This window comes from Somniosus microcephalus, chromosome 8 (assembly GCF_052327205.1).
Source record: "Somniosus microcephalus isolate GS21.2 chromosome 8, FLI_Smic_1.0, whole genome shotgun sequence".
Classification (NCBI taxonomy): domain Eukaryota; kingdom Metazoa; phylum Chordata; class Chondrichthyes; order Squaliformes; family Somniosidae; genus Somniosus; species Somniosus microcephalus.
The window spans coordinates 60,701,058-60,720,825 of NC_140994.1; the positions used below are offsets into that span (position 1 = coordinate 60,701,058).

Below are 19,768 nucleotides of genomic sequence, written 5' to 3' on the forward strand. Positions count from 1 at the left end.
GGAACCTGATTGAGGTGTACAAAATTATGAGGGGTATAGATAGGGTAGATAGAAAAGGAACTTTTCCCCTTAGTAGAGTGGTCAATAACCAGGGGACATAGTTTCAAGTTAAGGGGCAGGAGGTTTAGAGGGGATTTGAGGAAAAACTTTCATCCAGAGGGTGGTTGGAATCTGGAACTCACTGCCTGAAAGGGTGGTAGAGGCAGGAACCCTCACAACATTCAAGAAGCAATAAGATGAGCACTTGAAACGCCATAGCATACAAGGCTACGGAGTGCTGGAAAATGGGATTAGAATAGATAGGGCTTGATGGCCGGCGTGGACACAATGGGCCTCTTTCTGTGCTGTATAAATCTATGACTCTATGACATAGTAACAGGCAACGGTGTGCCCATCAGAACTGATCTCACATCATGCATTGTTCAGGAAACAAGGCAATAATACAGCAGGGCAGGTCTACATCTATGCAGCCCATCCACATTGAAAATGGCAGACCTATTAACCAGAGTGACCTGGTACCAAGGATTGCACACAGAAATAGAAACTTTTAAAACCAAGAATAACCTTATTAACTAAGTTAAAGTTCAAAATTGCTTTATGAACTATTTTGCAAATTACAGTAGTAACGTTTTTATGTAACATGACCATGATCTCTTTAATTTTACTGTACTTGAAATGTCCTAAAAATGTCATGGTACAGGTTATGCTTTTGTGCATTTCCTGCTGCATAGTTGAATTTAAATACAAACTGTTAGTTAATCCCTTGATAGAGCTATTCCAGTCTACATGTCTCTGCCATAAAGAGTTTAATGTAATTTTAAAAAAAATACAGAACTGGGGACAAACAGCTGACTCCAGCAGCGATCTGAACTATTATGGTATGCACAAATCTTCCACAGGTCAGTTCACCCCAGAAGATTAATATACCAGCAATGATTAAGACTTAGAAAATTGTACATGCATGAAGCTCTTTTCTTCATTGCCCATTTACTTGAATGGTTCCAGGGATGAGGATGAGGGATTACAGTTATAACAGAATCCAACATCCACAATATTTTGCTATTGTATTAGGGATTACAGTTACGTGGATTGACTGGAGAAGCTGGGGTTGTTCTCCTTAGAGTATAGAAAGCTAAGAAGAGATTTGATAGAAGTGTTTAAAATCATGAAGGGTTTAGATAGAGCAAATAAAGAAAAACTGTTTCCAATGGCTGAAGGGTCGATAACGAGGGGGCACAGATTTAAGGTGATTGGCAAAAGAACCAAAGGCAACATGAGGAAAAACTTTTTTTATGCAATGAGTGGTTAGGATTTGGAAGTAATTATAAAATGTATTGCCGTATTTTACCCAATATGTCAGCAACCAGAAGATAATGTAGCAAGTAATCTGAAATAGATTTTGTACTGTACTACTGCATTTTGATACGAGTAACAGAATCATAGAATGATACAGTATAGAAGGAGGCCATTCGACCCATCGTGCCCGTGCCAGCTCTTTGGTAGAGCTATCCAATTAATCCCACCTCCCTGCTCTTTCCCCATAGCCTTGTATTTTTTTCCCCTTCAAGTATTTATCCAATTCTCTTTTGAACGATACTATTAAATCTGCTTCCACCACCCTTTCAGGCAGCACATTCCAGATCACAAAATACCCGAACAAAACTTCTATAGATACTTAAAATTACATGCACACAGAAGCAAATGTGAATTATGCATTACTGTGTATCAAATCTGTATTTAATTGGGTTCAAAATGTTATCTTACCTGCTTCCTGCTCCCTTGAAGAACTCCTAGCATCTCTGCTAGCTAATATCGGCTTTCCATAACGAGCTGCAAACTGCCGTTCAGTACCCAAAAATCCTGGCATCAGGAAGTCAAACAATGACCATAGTTCCAAGACATTGTTCTGCATTGACACAAATTGAATTTCAAATTGAACATTCCATGTGTTTATATAGTATTTTCAGCAGTTCAAATTTTTGAAGCATATAATTCCAATTTATACAAGAATGTATTCTAATTGCTGGATGACAATGTACTGTCCAGGATTACTATATTTATTCCGAAATGATACAGCACTGAAATGTCTGAAATCCATTTGGCCTGTTAAAAGAAATTTTTTAAAAATCGAAGCTTTTGAGAACTATTGCACCTGAAAAGCTGGATGCAAAGACTTCTGAAGTGCCTTTATTTTGTACATCCATCTGGCATTTCTTTATATGCAAATTCATTTTTATAGAATCCTCTTTTTACCTTATTTTCTTCCTGCTCTTGCATTTCCTTTCCTTTTCCAACAAATTTTATCATCTTCTTCAAAAAAAAATCTAGTTCTCCTGTTGTTATAAATCTTATGTTGTGGAGATGCGGTGTTGGACTGGGGTGGACAAATGTAAGAAGTCACACAACACCAGGTTATAGTCCAACAGTTTTATTTGAAATCACAAGCTTTCGGAGCGCTGCTCCTTCGTCAGGTGAAGTGGAGAGATGCATAAAGACACAGCTTATATAGTCAGAGAATAATGCCAGATGATTACAGGTAATCTTTCTAACTGCCATTTATCACACCTCGGCAGAGAGATAATCACAGCAATCAAAGGTGTGAATGGTGTCCAAACAGGTCAGTCAGGAAAACATTACATCAAAGAACAATGAGATGGGGTTACAAGGGGTCAAATGTTGCAGATGCTGGGGTCTGTATGAAAAACAAAAAAGACAAAAAAACATTTTTTTTGCTGGAAATCACAGCAGGTCCGGCCGCATCTGTGTAGAGAGAACAAGCCAACGACAACTCGAGTCTGGATGACCCTACGTCAGGTGGGGTTACATGTAGCGTGACATGAACCCAAGATCCTGGTTGAGGCCGTCCTCATGGATGCGAAACTTGGCTATCATTTTCTGCTCTACGATTTTGCGTTGTCGCGTGTCTCGAAAGCCGCCTTGGAGAATGCTTACCCGAAGATCGGAGGCTGAATGTCCTTGACTGCTGAAGTATTCCCCGACTGGGAGGGAACATTCCTGCCTGGCGATTGTTGCGCGGTGTCCGTTCATCCATTGTCGCAGTGTCTGCATGGTCTCGCCGATGTACCATGCTCCGGGGCATCCTTTCCTGCAACGTATGAGGTAGACAACGTTGGCCGAGTCACATGAGTATGTACCATGTACCTGGTGGGTGGTGTCCTCACATGTGATGATGGTATCTGTGTTGATGATCTGGCATGTCTTGCAGAGGTTGCTGTGGCAGGGTTGTGTGGTGTCGTGGTCGCTGTTCTCCTGAAAGCTGGGTAATTTGCTGCGAACGATGGTCTGTTTGAGGTTAGGCGGCTGTTTGAAGGCGAGTAGTGGAGATGGCCTTAGCGAGGTGTTCATCGTCATCGATGACATGTTGAAAGCTGCGAATAACATGCCGTAGTTTCTCCGCTCCGGGGAAGTACTGGACGGCGAAGGGTACTCTGTTGGTTGTGTCCCATGATTGTCTTCTGAGGAGGTCTATGCGATTTTTTGCTGTGGCCCGTTGGACCTGTCGATCGACGAGTCGAGCGTCATATCCCGTTCTTACGAGGGCGTCTTTCAGCATCTGTAGGTGCCCATCGCGTTCCTCCGCGTCCGAGCAGATCCTGTGTATTCGCAGGGATTGTCCATAGGGGATGGCTTCTTTAATGTGGTTAGGGTGGAAGCTGGAGAAGTGGAGCATCCGGAGGTTGTCAGTGGGCTCGCAGTAGAGTGAAGTACTGAGGTGTCAGTCTTTGATGGAGATTCGTGTGTCCAAGAATGAAACCGATTCGGAGGAGTAGTCCATGGTGAGTTTGATGGTGGGATGGAACTTGTTGATGTTATCGTGTAGTCTTTTCAGTGATTCTTCGCCGTGGGTCCATAGGAAGAAAATGTCGTCGATGTATCTGGTGTATAGCGTTGGTTGGAGGTCCTGTGCAGCGAAGAAGTCTTGCTCGAACTTGTGCATGAAGATGTTGGCGTATTGGGGTGCGAAATTGGTCTCCATGGCTGTTCCGTGTGTTTGGGTAAAGAACTGGTTGTCGAAGGTGAAGACATTGTGGTCAAGGATGAAGCGGATGAGTTGTAGGATGGCGTCTGGAGATTGGCTGTTGTTGGTGTTGAGTACTGAGGCTGTCGCAGCGATGCCGTCATCGTGGGGGATACTGGTGTAGAGTGCCGAGACGTCGATCGTGGCGAGGAGTGTTCCTGGTTCAACTGGTCCGTGGGTGCCGAGTTTCTGTAAGAAGTCTGTAGTGTCGCGACAGAAGCTGGGGGTTCCCTGTACTATGGGTTTCAGGATGCCCTCGACGTATCCAGAGAGGTTCTCACACAGGGTTCCGTTGCCCGATACGATAGGACGTCCGGGTGTGTTGGCTTTGTCTCTCTTTGGGAGACAGTAGAAGTCTCCCACGCGGGGAGTACGTGGGATGAGAGCGCGTAGGATGCTTTGAAGGTCTGGATCGAAGGTCTTGATCAGTCTGTTGAGTTGGCGGGTGTGTTCTTTGGTCGGATCGGTGGGTAACTGTCTGTAGTGTTCCCGGTTGTCGGTATGCTTCTTTGCAATAGTCCGTTCTGTTCTGTATGACGATGGCTCCTCCTTTGTCTGCTGGTTTGATGACGATGTTGCAGTTGGTCTTGAGAGCGTGGATGGCGTTGTGTTGTGCTCGGGTGACATTCTGGACTGTCTTGAGTGCGGCTGATGAATCTGGCGTTGATGCATCTCCTGACAGCTTGAGCATACATGTCAAGCTTAGGGCAGCGACCCTCTGGAGGGGTCCAATTTGACTCTTCTTCGGTTGCTGCACTGGGGATCCCTCTGTCTGCTGTTCCGGATCATTGGTTGTCTCATTGGGTTCGCTGCTGACATCTTGGGATTTGTGGAAGAATTCCCCTATGGACCCACGGCGAAGAATCACTGAAAAGACTACACGATAACATCAACAAGTTCCATCCCACCATCAAACTCACCATGGACTACTCCTTGGAATCGGTTTCATTCTTGGACACACAAATCTCCATCAAAGACGGACACCTCAGCACTTCACTCTACCGCAAGCCCACGGACAACCTCAGGATGCTCCACTTCTCCAGCTTCCACCCTAACCACGTTAAAGAAGCCATCCCCTCCTGCAAATACACAGGACCTGCTCAGAAGAGGAGGAACGTGATGGACACCTACAGACGCTGAAAGACGCCCTCGTAAGAACGGGATATGACGCTCAACTCGTCGATCGACAGTTCAGACGGGCCACAGCAAAAAAAAAAAAATCGCATAGACCTCCTCAGAAGACAAACACGGGACACAACCAACAGAGTACCCTTCGTCGTCCAGTACTTCCCCGGAGCGGAGAAACTACGGCATGTTCTTCGCAGCCTTCAACAGGTCATCAATGACGACGAACACCTCGCTAAGGCCATCCCCACGCCTCGCACTACTCGCCTTCAAACAGCCACCTAACCTCAAACAGACCATCGTTCGCAGCAAATTACCCAGCTTTCAGGAGAACAGCGACCACGACACCACACAACCCTGCCACGGCAACCTCTGCAAGACATGCCAGATCATCAACACAGATACCATCATCACACGTGAGGACACCACCCACCAGGTACATGGTACATACTCATGTGACTCGGCCAACGTTGTCTACCTCATACGTTGCAGGAAAGGATGCCCCGGAGCATGGTACATCGGCGAGACCATGCAGACACTGCGACAATGGATGAACGGACACCGCACAACAATCGCCAGGCAGGAGTGTTCCCTCCCAGTCGGGGAACACTTCAGCAGTCAAGGACATTCAGCCTCCGATCTTCGGGTAAGCATTCTCCAAGGCGGCCTTAGAGACACACGACAACGCAAAATTGTAGAGCAGAAACTGATAGCCAAGTTCCGCACCCATGAGGACGGCCTCAACCGGGATCTTGGGTTCATGTCATGTTACATGTAACTCCACCTGACGTAGGGTCAGCCAGACTCGAGTCGTCGTTGGCTTGTTCTCTCTACACAGATGCGGCCGGACCTGCTGTGATTTCCAGCATCTGCAACATTTGACCCCTTGTAACCCCATCTCATTGTTCTTTGATGTAATGTTTTCCTGACTGACCTGTTTGGACACCATTCACACCTTTGATTGCTGTGATTATCTCTCTGCCGAGGTGTGATAAATGGCAGTTAGAAAGATTACCTGTAATCATCTGACTATATAAGCTGTGTCTTTATGCATCTCTCCACTTCACCTGACGAAGGAGCAGCGCTCCAAAAGCTTGTGAATTCAAATAAAACTGTTGGACTATAACCTGGTGTGGTGTGACTTCTTACATAAATCTTATGATCCATGAAGAAAGACTCATGAAAACACTGGACGGCTAGCTGGTGGCGCCGTCCAAGGAGTATAAATACTCGGGCGTGGGCCCAGCTTGCCCAAGGCATTGTGTAAACAGGAACTAGTGAAAGATAACTAGACCTCCATGTTTTGAAACAAGTTGATTAAAGCCTTGCTTTACACTCGAAGCAAGTGCGTAGTGAGTTTTATTACATCAATTTAATCAACTTGTTATCGACTCCACACTCAGTGATTTCGGGAACAGCCAGCTACGACTTCAACTGCAGAAGGGAACTCCGGCGTAGAAATCAATCCATCATGGACAAACTACTCAGACCCGCCCGTCTTGACCTGGACCCAAATTCACCTACAACTGCTAAGGTATGGAAACACTGGTATCGTACCTTCAGCAACTTCCTCAGGGTGTGTGGTGAGAATGTTCCTGATAAATTAGAGATACTTGCCAACTATGTATCTCCATGTGTTTGACTATATCGAAGACTGTGTAGACTATGACTCCGCTATCCTAATATTACAGCGATGTTAAGGCCCCAAAACGAAATTTTTGCTCGGCATCTATTGGCCACAACTCGACAACAACCCGGGGAATCACTTGACGAATTCCTTCAAAAGCTTCGCAGGCTCAGCAAGGTTTGTAACCTTAAAGAAGCCACAGCGGAGCTGTACCAAACTCGCGATTCCTTTATTAATGGAATTACGTCTCCCTTCATACGCCAGCGTCTGTTGGAGAATAAAACCCCCGAGTTACAGGCTGCCTATGACCAGGCGTGTTTCCCTGGACTTTGCAAAGAGGAATGCAGATACCTATCTTTTACCTTGTGCACGGGCTGCTGCTATCACTTTTAATGACTCCTTCGATAGGTCTCGGGCAGAAGCCCTCACTGATAACTCTAACCTAGCGGATGACAACCCTACCCTTGAAGCCTTCACTGATGACGACCCTACCCTAGCAGCATCTTGGCAATCTGGAAGGAAGTGTTTCTTCTGCGGAGGTGCATTCCATTATAGGACATTTTGTTCTGCTCGTAACGCAACCTGCAATCATTGCAGCAAGAAAGGCCCCTTTTCTAAGGTATACCGGTCAAGAGCTCCTGTTAGTTTTGCAGCTGCTATCTATGAAACTGCTCCTCCCCCAAGAACCACAACTAAGGTCACAGCTGTTTTTCCCCAAAGTCTGTCCCATGCAGCCACGAAGGTTTCGGTAAATGGACACGTTGAGCGCACTAATCGACGCATGCCGCTCTGATAGCTTCATTAGTGAGCGGGCTGTCAGTAAGTTAAAACTACGTATTTACCCCTTGGACAGGGAAATTGTAATGGCTCGGATAACACTGACCACCAATTCCAGAAACACCACAAAAGACTCACTTTCGAGTTTGGAAGGTCAAAGCCGGAGCTTACTATTTCCAAAGTACCGTTTTGTGCACTTTCGGCGGCTTCGCTCGATGAGCCCTTCTTGTTCTCCAATCTTTCCCCCCCCGATGTAAGCCCATAGCCACTAAATCACGACGTTTCAGCCAAGATGATCGATCCTTTATCGAGGCGGAAATCTCTCGCCTTCTAGCTGACGGTATCATTGAGCCATGTTCATCTCCCTGGCGGGCTCAAGTCGTCATCGTTAAAAATCCTCTGAAGCAACACAAGAAACGTCTTTGCATCGATTACTCGCAAACTATTAACCAGTATACCGACCTGGATGCCTACCCACTGCCACGCATCAATGACATGGTCAATAACCTTGTCAACTACAAGGTACTTTCAACTTTTGATTTAAAGAGCGCATACAATCAAGTACCGTTAAAGGACTCTGACAAAAAGTATACGGCCTTTGAGGCCAATGGTCGGCGTTACCAGTTTTGTCACCTTCCATTTGGGGTCACCAATGGGGTGGCTGTCTTTCAACGGGCAATGGATAGCCGAGTCAAACAGGAGAACTTAACGGACACTTTTCCATGTCTAGATAGTATCACCATTGCTGGTCATGACCAAAAGGAGCATGATGCCAACCTCCAGAAATTTTTTGACGTTCTCAGTCGTCACAACTTAATCTTAAATGAGTCCAAATCTGTGAAATCAGTACCATCAGTCAACATCCTTGGCTACTGGGTGGGCAACGGTGTCATCAAACCGGACCCGGAGCGACTGCGTCCGCTTCAGGAGCTTCCCCCCCGCCCTACGAATCTCAGCTCTCTTCGTTGGGCACTCGGCATGTTCGCCCATTATGCGAAGTGGATACCCCACTTCTCCGACAAGATCCAGCCCGTTTCACGTGAAGTCATTTCCGTTGGAGGCAACGGCTATTTCAGCTTTCAACCTCCTCAAGCGACAACTGGAAAAAGCCACGCTTCGCTCCATTGATGAAAATCTCCCTTTCATGGTCAAGTGCGATGCATCAGAGGCGGCGATCTCGGCTACCTTGAATCAAGGTGGTCGACCCGTTGCATTTTTGTCCAGAACTTTGCAGGGTAGCTGTAGTGTATGTACCTTTAAGGGGAGAACTACTTTTTACAGCTCCTGTATACTGTAGTACCGGCAGTGACCACACTTGTATATAAACCCTGAGTAGGGATCTGTACAGTAAGTTTTAGAGTAACCCTCATCCAGTAAACACCTGTTGATTGTTCCTCTGCAGTCTCTGTCTATAAATTGAAGGACACCATACATCAAGATTCACGGATTTAACATTGGCGACGAGGCGATTCGAACCTACCTGCAATTCTATAGACGAAGGCCGATTCCAGAGGCACGGGCGTCGACCATCCGGCGGAGACTCCAGCGAGGCGGGCTGGCAACAGGTACGGCGTAGACCTTCCTGCACAGCGGCGGCTAGAGCCGACCGACGGCACAGGAAAAGGCCGAGCAGCGTCGACGGGAGCAGAGAGGGTAAAGCGCACAGGGCGCAGCCGGGGTTCAGGACCGAGCGGTGTCAACGAGAGAGGCGCGCAGGAAAACGCGCAGAGCGCGGACGGTGTTCAAGGGCTGAGCAGTGTCCGCAGGGGAAGAAAGGAAAGTGCGGGAGACGCCATTTGAGCTACAGCGGAGAAGAGGAGAGCGCGGGAGACGCCATTTTTGAGCCGCAGCGGAGAAGGGAGAGCGCGGGAGACACCATTTTGAGCCACAGCGGAGAAGGGGGGGGGGGGGGAAAGAGCGCGGGAGACGCCATTTTTAGCCAGTCTAACCACACCCAGGGATGCCGAAGAGTGGCAGTGTCACAGCGTTCGACAATGAAGTCGAAGATTGGGCGACATATGTAGAACGCATAGAAGTGTACTGCAAGGCGAATGAAGTGCCAGATGCCAGGAAAGCACTGGTATTGTTGAATTGCATGGGTGCAAAAACGTATGGCTTACTGCGAAACCTAGTAACCCCAGAGAAGCCAGTGGAAAAGGATTTTGAAAGCATAGTGGCAATCCTACAGGACCACTTAAACCCCACACCACTGCTGATAGCAGAAAGATTTAAGTTTCACAAAAGGAACCAGCATAAAGACGAAAGTAATGCTGAGTATTTAACGGAACTGCGCAAGCTATCGAAACATTGCCAGTTTGGAACGGGACTAGCAGATACTTTAAGGGACAAGTTTGTGTGTGGGCTTCAAAGTGAAGGAACCCAGAAACGGCTTCTATCAGAAAAGGATCTTACGCTGGACAAGGCTTTCAGCATGGCAGTATCACACAAAGCAGCCGCACGGGGCGCTGCAGAGATACAACGGAGACTGCAAGAATATGGCACAAATGAAATGTCATATGGAGCAGTGAAGTGTTATCGCTGCAGCAGAACAACACACGACCATAAGGATTGTTGGTTCAAGGACCAAGTGTGCAGACAGTGTGGAAAAGTAGGACACATAGCAAGAGTCTGCAGGTCAGGAAAGAAAACCAGCAGCAAGAAATCTCCACAGGAGAAGTACAAAAAGGTACATAAGGTGACGGAGAGTAGTTCAGACGAACAGAAAAATGATAGACTCCGGAAGCAAGGAGCTGGGTTGTCAAACTACATAATGTAATCAAAATGGAGGATCACCAAACTATCTGGGTCACGCTCAAGATAGCAGGAGTCCAAGTGAAAATGGAATTGGACACAGGATCAGCCCTAACAGTCATAAACCAAAGGGACTACAAGCGGCTATTCTCACATATACCCTTGAGAGATACAGAGATTGTCTTGAAGACGTACACGGGGCAAAAAGTCTACCCCAAAGGAAAAATAAGGGTGAACGTGATATACAACGGCAAGGAAACACCAAAAATGGACCTATATGTATTGCCAGATGGAGGACCACCACTACTAGGACGTGAATGGATCCGGAAGATACAGCTAGATTGGCATTCCATACAAGCACTGACGGTAGATGCCAAAAAGGATGACGACGTCACACCTGGACGACTGTCAAAAATGCTAACTGACGCACAAGTGTTCCAGGAGGGACTCGGAACACTAAAAGGCGTAACAGCGACGATCAAAATAGAGGACAATGCAAGCCCAAAGTTTTTTTTTTTTTTTTTTTTTAAGGCCAGACCGGTGCCTTATGCGATCCGCCCAGCCGTCGAAGCAGAGCTGGAAGGTTTGGAACGTTCAGGAGTACTGTCCAAAGTGGACTGGAGCGAGTGGGCTACACCCACCGTTCCTGTAATGAAGAGGTCGTCGAGTAATACGCCTGGGGAACCAAAGAACGTTCGCATCTGTGGGGATTTTAAGGTGACAGTGAACCCAGTCCTTCACACGGTACAATATCCGCTTCCGCAGATTGAAGATATTTTCGCCTCGCTATCTGGAGGAAAACGCTTCACTAAGATTGATCTGGCCCAGGCGTACCTGCAAATGGAGGTAGAAGAAGCCTCGAAACAGTACAGGATCAAGTCCTGCAAGGGATTCCAGGGACCCAGTGTTATTTGGACGACATCCTGGTCACGGGCGAAAATGACAGTGATTACCTCGCCAACCTGGAGCAGGTGCTCACTAGATTGAAGGAATATGGGCTCCGAGCTAATCGCCACAAATGCGAGTTTTTCCAGAAGCAGATCTCGTATTGTGGCCACGTCATCGATGAAGAGGGGTTACATAAGTCCCCTGAAAAGATTGAGGCAGTAGTCAAGGCTCCAGCACCGGAAAATGTGTCACAACTGAGGTCGTTCCTCGGGCTGGTGAACTACTACCATAAGTTCTTGCCGAATTTGTCTACAGTACTACACCCACTGAACACCCTACTGCAAACGGGGGTACCATGGAAGTGGAATGACGAATGTAAACGAGCTTTCCAGAAGTGCAAAGAATTGATCACATCAAAAGAGGTGTTGGCTCATTTCAACCCAGCACTACCAATTCAGTTGGCGTGTGATGCATCACCCTATGGTATTGGAGCGGTGCTGTCGCACAAACTCCCGGACGGCTCGGAGAGGCCAGTAGCCTTTGCATCTCGGTCACTAACCTCAGCCGAGCGTAACTACGCCCAGATTGACAGGGAGGCCCTCAGCCTAGTGTGGGGAGTGAAAAAGTTCAACCACTATCTGCACGGGCAGAAGTTCACCTTGCTGACTGACCACCAACCACTTGTATTCATCTTTAATCCAAAGAAGGGCGTTCCGGTGATTACTGCACAATGGCTACAAAGATGGTCCCTTTTTCTAGGGGCGAACCAATATGAAAGAGAGTATAAGGGCATGAAACAGCATGGAAACGCTGATGGGCTATCACGCCTGCCACTGCCTACGGTGGAGGAAGCACCAGCAGTGGACCCTGTTGAAATATTTTATTTGACTATAATTGAACGCTTGCCAGTAACTAACGCGGATATAGAGGAGACCCGAAATGACCCGACACCGTCTCGGGTATATGACTTGACGGTGAAGGGATGGCCAACACATGGCGACTCACTGTTGCCAGCATTCTCATCCAGAAGAGAACAGCTGTCAGTATGCCAGGGGACCTCGATGTGTGGATCCCGAGTGGTAATTCCACCCAAGTTAAGGGAGAGTGTGCTCAATGAGCTTCACGAAGGCCATCTGGGAGGGGTGAAAATGAAAAGCCTTGCTAGGGCTTGTGTGGTGGCCGGGGATCGATCAGCAAATCGAGGACCTGACAAGGAGCTGCTCAGGATGCCAGAAGGTCCAAAATGCACCACATGCCCCTCTACACCCATAGGAGTGGCCCTCCTCTCCATGGCAACAGGTGCATATTGATTTTGCTAGTCCATTCATGGACTCAATGTTTTTAATATCCGTGGATGCGCACTCGAAATGGCCCGAGGTGATCAAAATGTCCTCCACCAGCATGGAGAAAACGATTGCAGTCCTACGGACCATATTTGCCAGGAACGGCTTGCCAGAGCAAATTTGCTCTGATAACGGACCACAGTTTGTGTCCGAAGAGTTTCGGAAATTTATGAAAAGGAATGGGGTAAGGCATTACACATCCGCCCCGTATCATCCAGCCACAAGTGGATTGGCTGAGAGGTTCGTACAAACCTTTAAAAAGGTAGTAAAGGCCATGTGCGATGACGACATTCCACTGCAGCATAAGGTGGACAATTTCCTGTTAGCCTACAGAAATGCGACACATGCAGTCACCAACCAGACCCCAGCCATGATGTTCTTTAACCGAAGGTTGAGATCTCGTCTGGATTTGCTCAGACCAAATGTACGAAGAGATGTTGAGAATAAGCAATTCCAGCACATCAATGAGAAGCCGACAAGGAGCTTCAATGTAGGGCAACCAGTCTTGGCCCGCGACTACCGAACAGAGAAATGGCAACCAGGAACGATATGCACACGGCAGGGGCCACTAATGTACACAGTGGATGTTGGGGAGAACATTGTGAGACGCCATGTCGACCAGATCCGAGAGTCACAGGAACGAGTCAACCCCATGTCTCGCGTACCTGGTGATGAACCCGATATACAGGTAGCATCTACCCCAGAAACAGTAGCATCGGAAGCTGATGAACCAACCGACGACAGGGGGGCCAGAATCGCCTCTGCACCAAGAGCAAGACACTCAGGAAAGGCGCTATCCAGAAAGGATCAGGAAGCCGCCCCAAAGACTGAATTTATAAATGGACTATTTTCAGTTAATGTTGCATGTTAAAAGTGTTAATTGTTAAATGAATGTTATGGTACTGTTAATCTAAAAAGGGGAGGAATTGTAGTGTATGTACCTTTAAGGAGAGAACTACTTTTTACAGCTATTGTATACTGTAGTACCGGCAGTGACCACACCTGTATATAAACCCTGAGTAGGGATCTGTACTGTTAGTTTTAGAGTAACCCTCATCCAATAAACACCTGTTGATTGTTCCTCTGCCGTCTCTATCTATTTCTTGAAGGACACCATACATCAAGATTCACGGATTTAACAGTAGCGAGCTCCATTATCCTCCTGTCGAGAAGGAGGCTACAGCCATCATCGAAGCTGTACGCCAATGGAGTCATTTTCTCGCTCGTCGCCATTTCACACTTATAACCGATCAGCGCTCCGTGGCCTTTATGCTGGATAACCGGAAACGCACTAAGATCAAGAATAACAGAATACAACACTGGAGGATGGAATTGGCCGCCTTTGGATACACCATACATTATCGACCCGGCAAAGAGAATGTGGCCCCGGATACCCTCACGCGGGCATTCTGCTCTTCTATGTCAACTTCGGCTCTTGCGGATCTTCACACTGACTTATGCCATCCTGGCGTTACCCATATGCTGCACTTTGTGCGATCTAAAAATCTCCCATTTGCTACGGAAGATGTGAAAAGAACATGCTCCTCCTGTAGAATTTGTGCGGAATTAAAACCGCAATTCTTCCGTCCATCGGATGGCTCGCTCATACACGCTATGCAGCGACTCAGCATTGACATTAAAGGGCCATTGCCTTCCTCAACGCGAAACACCTACTTACTATGGTGGACGAATATTCACGCTTTCCCTATGCTTTCCCCTGTCCCAATATGCTTACTTCCAGAGTGATCAAATGCCTCGATCAAGTCTTTTCCCTTTGCAGTACGGCCAATTTCATCCACTCTGATCGGGGTCCCTCCTTCATGTCAAGCAAACTCAAAAGTTATCTTTCCCAACGGGGAATCGCCACAAGTAAAACGACACCGTATCATCCCATTGGTAACGGACAGGTTGAGAGATACAACGCTATCATTTGGAACGCTGTTCGTCTTGCACTGAGGTCACGCAACCTACCAGACCAGCAGTGGGAAACTGTGCTCCCTGATGTGTTGCATTCCATCAGGTCTCTTCTTTCCACATCCACCAACGTCATGTCTCACGAACGATTCTTCAGGTTCCAGCGTCGCTCCACACATGGGACGTCCCTACCGTCATGGTTGGCAGCTCCCAGCCCCGTGCTGCTCTGAAGATTCGTCCGATCTGCCAAAAATGATCCCCTCGTCGATGAGGTGGAGTTAACGGACGTTAATCCCACTTACGCGCACGTGCGGTACCCAGATGGCCGGGAGTTCACCGTTTCACTCCGAGATCTGGCTCCCTGTCCAACCGGTCCCACGGACCCAAATTATAGAGGGTCCCACGGTAATGATAACGACACTCTGTGCACCCTTGAGGATGACGCCCTACCTGGGACATCAAGAGATGTGCCGGCTACTCCACCGGATCAACTCGGAGCTGAGCGCTCCCCATGGGATGGCCACCCGAAGCCAGGACGCCAGTCAATCCCCAGCTATCAAACAAAATGAAGCCAGCTCTGCGCCTGTGAGGACCCGCACCCGGAATCACGATCTCCCCAGTCTCCCTCAGGTCGATCAAGGCGACATGGGCCCTGTCGACCTACCAGTACAGATCAAGTGACCCAGGGACCCAGACACGGTCCGGGTAGACGTGCCTTCCAACCACAAGCGAAGAGCTAAAAGACTGCGGCTAATCCGTTAAAAGGAAGTCATCGGACTTCCAAATCTTTAGGGAGGAAAAATGTTATGAATCTTATGATCCATGAAGAAAGACGCATGAAATAACACTGGACGGCCAGCTGGTGGCGCCGTCCAAGGAGTATAAATACTCGGGCGTGGGCCCAGCTTTCCCAGGACATTGTGTAAACAGGAACTAGTGAAAGATAACTAGACCTCCATGTTTTGAAACAAGTTGATTAAAGCCTTGCTTTATACTCGAACCAAGTGTGTAGTGAGTTTTATTACGTCACCTGTTATTTAGTTTTTTTTTAAAAAACAACTCATTAGTTATTTGTCTTACTTTTCATTTCCTCTTTTCATTCGCTACTCTCTCTCCATTTACTTTCTTAAAGACGTGGGAAAGAACTGATATTAAAACCCTTCAGCATGTGGTCTTCCCAAGGTTCTAGCAGCCGAAGAATGAAACAAAACTTTATTGGTAACTTGGCAATTTCAGTGGAGTTGGAGTCACAAAAATAAAAGCTAATTGATTTTTTTCTGCTCTTTCCCAATCCTTAAAAGTCCTTTCTTAGTTTTATGCAAGGAAAAGGTAATTACTCCTCTTTAGGTGCAATAACCATAATTCTTTCATTAAACGTCTCCTCTAATTACAAGCAGCAGCCGAGCTAAATGACAGAAGGCTGCAAAAACTATCCTCTTTTCAATTAATTCTTATAATCACGTGATCTTCTGTTCTAGCACTTTACAAAAGAATCAAGTCTGATCACAGCAGCCATGCTCATTATGTTTTACAAGTAGAGGAAAAAATCCTACGCTCTAGTCTACATACATAAAAGTGTACTTTTATATCAGAGATCCTCTGAAATAGGACACAAGTTTGCAACTCTGTTGCAGGCAAACCTCCCTACTGCACTGTCCTGCCTAGAAGATTACAGTTGTGAGATTTGATTGCAACTTTGGGAGTTGGGATCCAGCAGTTAATCCAGGATCCTCCTGGATAGATTGGGAGACTTGTAAGGAATAAAGCAAATTGTTTTACAAAGAACTGTTTACTTTTAAAGTGCAGTCCTGTTACATAGGCAAGCATGGCAGCCAACTTACGCACAGCAAAATCCCCAAAATAGCAAGCAAATTAATAACTGGAGAGTCTGTTACGGTGCCTTCTTGGCAGTGTATCATTCCTTCCTACTAGATAGCTAGACCTCCTGGCCCAGAAGCTGAAAGAGCTGTGTGAAGTTGATGGCCTTGCTATTGAATAGGTTGAGGGAACAATTTCAGCCTGGATAACTCCTGGCCTTTCTTTGAATAGTGACAGGGATCTTTCACATCCACCCATGCAGGCAGATAGGGCCATAGTTTTAACATCTTATTCATTTTAATATGCTTCAGTGATGCACTGGAATATCGGCCAAGATTATTTGCTCGTGCTTATAATAGGGTTTGAACAAAATCCTTTTGACTCAGGTGAGCGTGGTATCCACTGAACCAACCTGTTACTTGTCAGTATTATTCTGTCCTATTCAATAGCAAGGCCATCAGTTTTGAGCAGTCAGAGGATAGAAGCCACAACTCTTTCAGCTTCTGGGACAGGAGGTCTAGCTATCAGGTAGAAAGGAATGATGCACCTTCAAGAAGTCATAAAAATCAGAGCATATTTTTCTCAAGGCCAAAGGTGCTAGTCAGATCACCTTGCCCGGTCACTCCCAACATGATCTCAGATACAGGACATTTAAAGTGACCTTGTGTGCTAACTTCCTTTCTCCAGGTATATTTGCTCATGGACTTTATGCTTCCAAGAATATGTAAAGAGAGTCCCAGCTTATCCTGACAGCACTAATTACCAGATCCATCTTTTATTTCTGTTGCTGCCAGCAATTTAAAAGTTATTTGGCAGCAGAGCTTCCCCTGTATACATAGCATAGATGAACGGACTATAGGAGCGGAATTACTGCATTGGCAAGGCAGACTTTTAAAGAAGCAGGGAGGGGAACAAAGCTAGACACAACACTCGAGTTGTTTTTTTTTTGGGGGGGGGGGGGGTGGGGGAGAAAAGAAAGAGAGAAGAGAAGAGCAGAAAGGGGAGCAAGGAAAGTGAAAGGCATTTGCCACATGCCAGAGGTGTGAGGAAGGGAGCAAACTGCCCAACTGGTGTTGGAGCAAGTAGAAAGGACTACAACCAGAAATCTCTCAGTTGCAAAGGTTCAAGAGCATAAGTAGTAAATAATGTGTTCTGTTTTCTGCCTGTGTGAGCTGAAACTATTAAAGAATATCCCAATGTTAACTACAATGTTTGACTAAAAAGAGTCCCCCATTACCACAGCTAATCCTACACAATTGGATACCATAATCCATACAAGTTTCTGCTGTTGCCTTTGGACTGGATCCTGACCTACCCACAAGTGCACCAATTCTCGAGAAGATCTCACCCGCTCATCTGTACTATGCCAGGAAATCCAAGCTGTGTGGTTTTTTTTTTTTTTTTTATTAAATCAGAAAGCAGAAGAATGGATGTATATCATTGAACATTCCTTATTAAAATTATGCACTTAAATTCGTAAACAGTGTGGTTTTTTAGGTAAACCCTACTGCCTTAATATTTCATTCCCATCACGAAGGAAAGTAAAAGAAAACTGTGACAATGGTCATTGTACCTACAGTCAGGTGGCTTTGAAGACAGAAATAGAAATTTATTTTTTAAAAAGTACAAAGGGCAAGTCAAATAGAGGTGCACTGGTAGGAGCAGAACAAGAGAGGAAATGGCAGAGAATGGGAATACAGAAGAGCGAGAAAGGAGAAAGATTTTTTTTAGAAAACAAGGAAAAGGTAGCAAAAATATGGGCAACACAAAAGTGAGACACTTAATGCAAAGAGGCTTTTTATTATACACCCACCTCAAGAACAATTTTAAGTACTTTTTAAATAATTGAAATGTGAATGTTGGTATAGCAGGCTACCAAAATTCATTTTAACTTTAAATAATGAAGAGGGTTTGTACCAGCTGCTTTTATATTACAGCTGAAGTCCATCTTTTCTGGGTAAAAATACCCAACCTTATTCTTCCATTCTGCCCCTTAACTTATTGCATCTTCCTTTCTTCCGGTTTCTTTAATTTACCTTTTAAAAGCTTCACATCTCCTTTTAAAGTTTTAGCCTGTCCCTCGATTCTTATTTGCATCTCCTTTTGTTTTACCTCTCTACCTTTCTTGAACTCTGAACTTTGCCTTCTGTTTCTTACTTACAGAAGTAATTTCCTAACTTTGTTTTCTTAGTTTGGCCATTATCTAAATGCGCTAAAATCACCTCATCTATCAACAAGAAAGTAGATTGCTCACCTAGAAGGTGGGGGACTTTCACTGCTTTACCTATTTGAAAGAGACTCTGCACAATATTTTAAATGACTCAATTTTTAAAATAATGTGCGGAGATATGCAACACTAACATGTTTCATCCTGGTGATAACCAGCTGCTCTTGAGAAAGTTACTACTTTGGATTGTAGGCATCAAGCTAAAGCTAGTGCGGCCCCCTGCCTAGCCTTTGTAAAAAAATTAAAAAAAACTTGGGGGTGAGCACCATGTAGTCAGAAAAATATTTAGCCTGAGATATACAGTATCATACAAGTGATTTGTATGCCTTAATAGCTTCTCATAACAACCAGAGCATTACTCAAACAGTTGACATCTCCGAAAATAGTTCTCAGTCACATATTTGTGACAAATACTTGTTTCATAGGGTGCCCAATGACCTTTAAAAAAGTGTCTTGAGGTATTGCAATTCCCAAAAGACAAGCTGCCAGGTCCTCTGGAATCTCAAGATCAGTCATTCCAGAAAGTGGATCTATTTTCAGAATGACCCAATTTTCAGGCTATATTAAAAATATGCACAATAATGCCTTTGTCCATGCAAGCCAACATGCCATAACTCTATATACATCCATTAGATGCTGCCTGGCAGTGCATCAATTGCACTTGCGTCTTTCACCAAGTGGGCCTGTTGGCAAATTACTTCTCATTCTACATCATCCACTTGGTGATTTCTGTTCCTTCCCCTATTCAACAGATTGTGTCATCATTAGATTGTACATTTTTTAACACTACAAAGATAAATACCTGTATTGGTGTCCCAGACAGAATCAACCTGTAGCTTGCAGTTAGCTGCTTAACTGCCTTTGATAGTTTTGTCTTACCATTCTTGATGACATGGCCTTCATCAAGAATACAATAGCTCCATTTGATGTTTCTGAAAACAAAAAAGGAAAATGAATGTTACATGCAAAGTATCCATTTCTGCTGGAATATAAACTAATGAAAACAAATCTAAATTTAAATAGCTAAATAAGCCAGAACACACAGCTTAGTAATGGTTACAGTAGCATACTTGTTGTTGAGAGTCAGGATAAACATATACCTACTTGAAAAAGTCAATGTCATTTCGAACAACATCATATGATGCCACAACAAGGTTGTGTTTTTTCACAAGGTGCTGCAACCTGAAACCCAAGACACAATACAAACTCACATTAATACAGCTGTTGTAAAATGTACTTGTTGATCCCAATGTAATGTT

General features: G+C 45.6%; 1 protein-coding gene and 1 pseudogene across 1 annotated transcript in view; both read right to left on the reverse strand.

Moving 5' to 3' along the window:
* Nucleotides 1-19,768, reverse strand: part of btaf1 (BTAF1 RNA polymerase II, B-TFIID transcription factor-associated) — a 111,461-nt gene that overhangs the window by 18,278 nt on the left and 73,415 nt on the right. Inside the window, exons 28-30 of the mRNA XM_085996134.1 lie at nt 19,614-19,691; nt 19,312-19,441; nt 1,765-1,906 (exon numbers count right to left, since the gene is read on the reverse strand). Of these exons, the coding sequence (XP_085852260.1) occupies nt 1,765-1,906; nt 19,312-19,441; nt 19,614-19,691 (350 nt within the window). The remainder of the gene's footprint in view (nt 1-1,764; nt 1,907-19,311; nt 19,442-19,613; nt 19,692-19,768) is intronic.
* On the reverse strand, nt 3,045-5,038 carry LOC147113550 (uncharacterized; annotated as a pseudogene).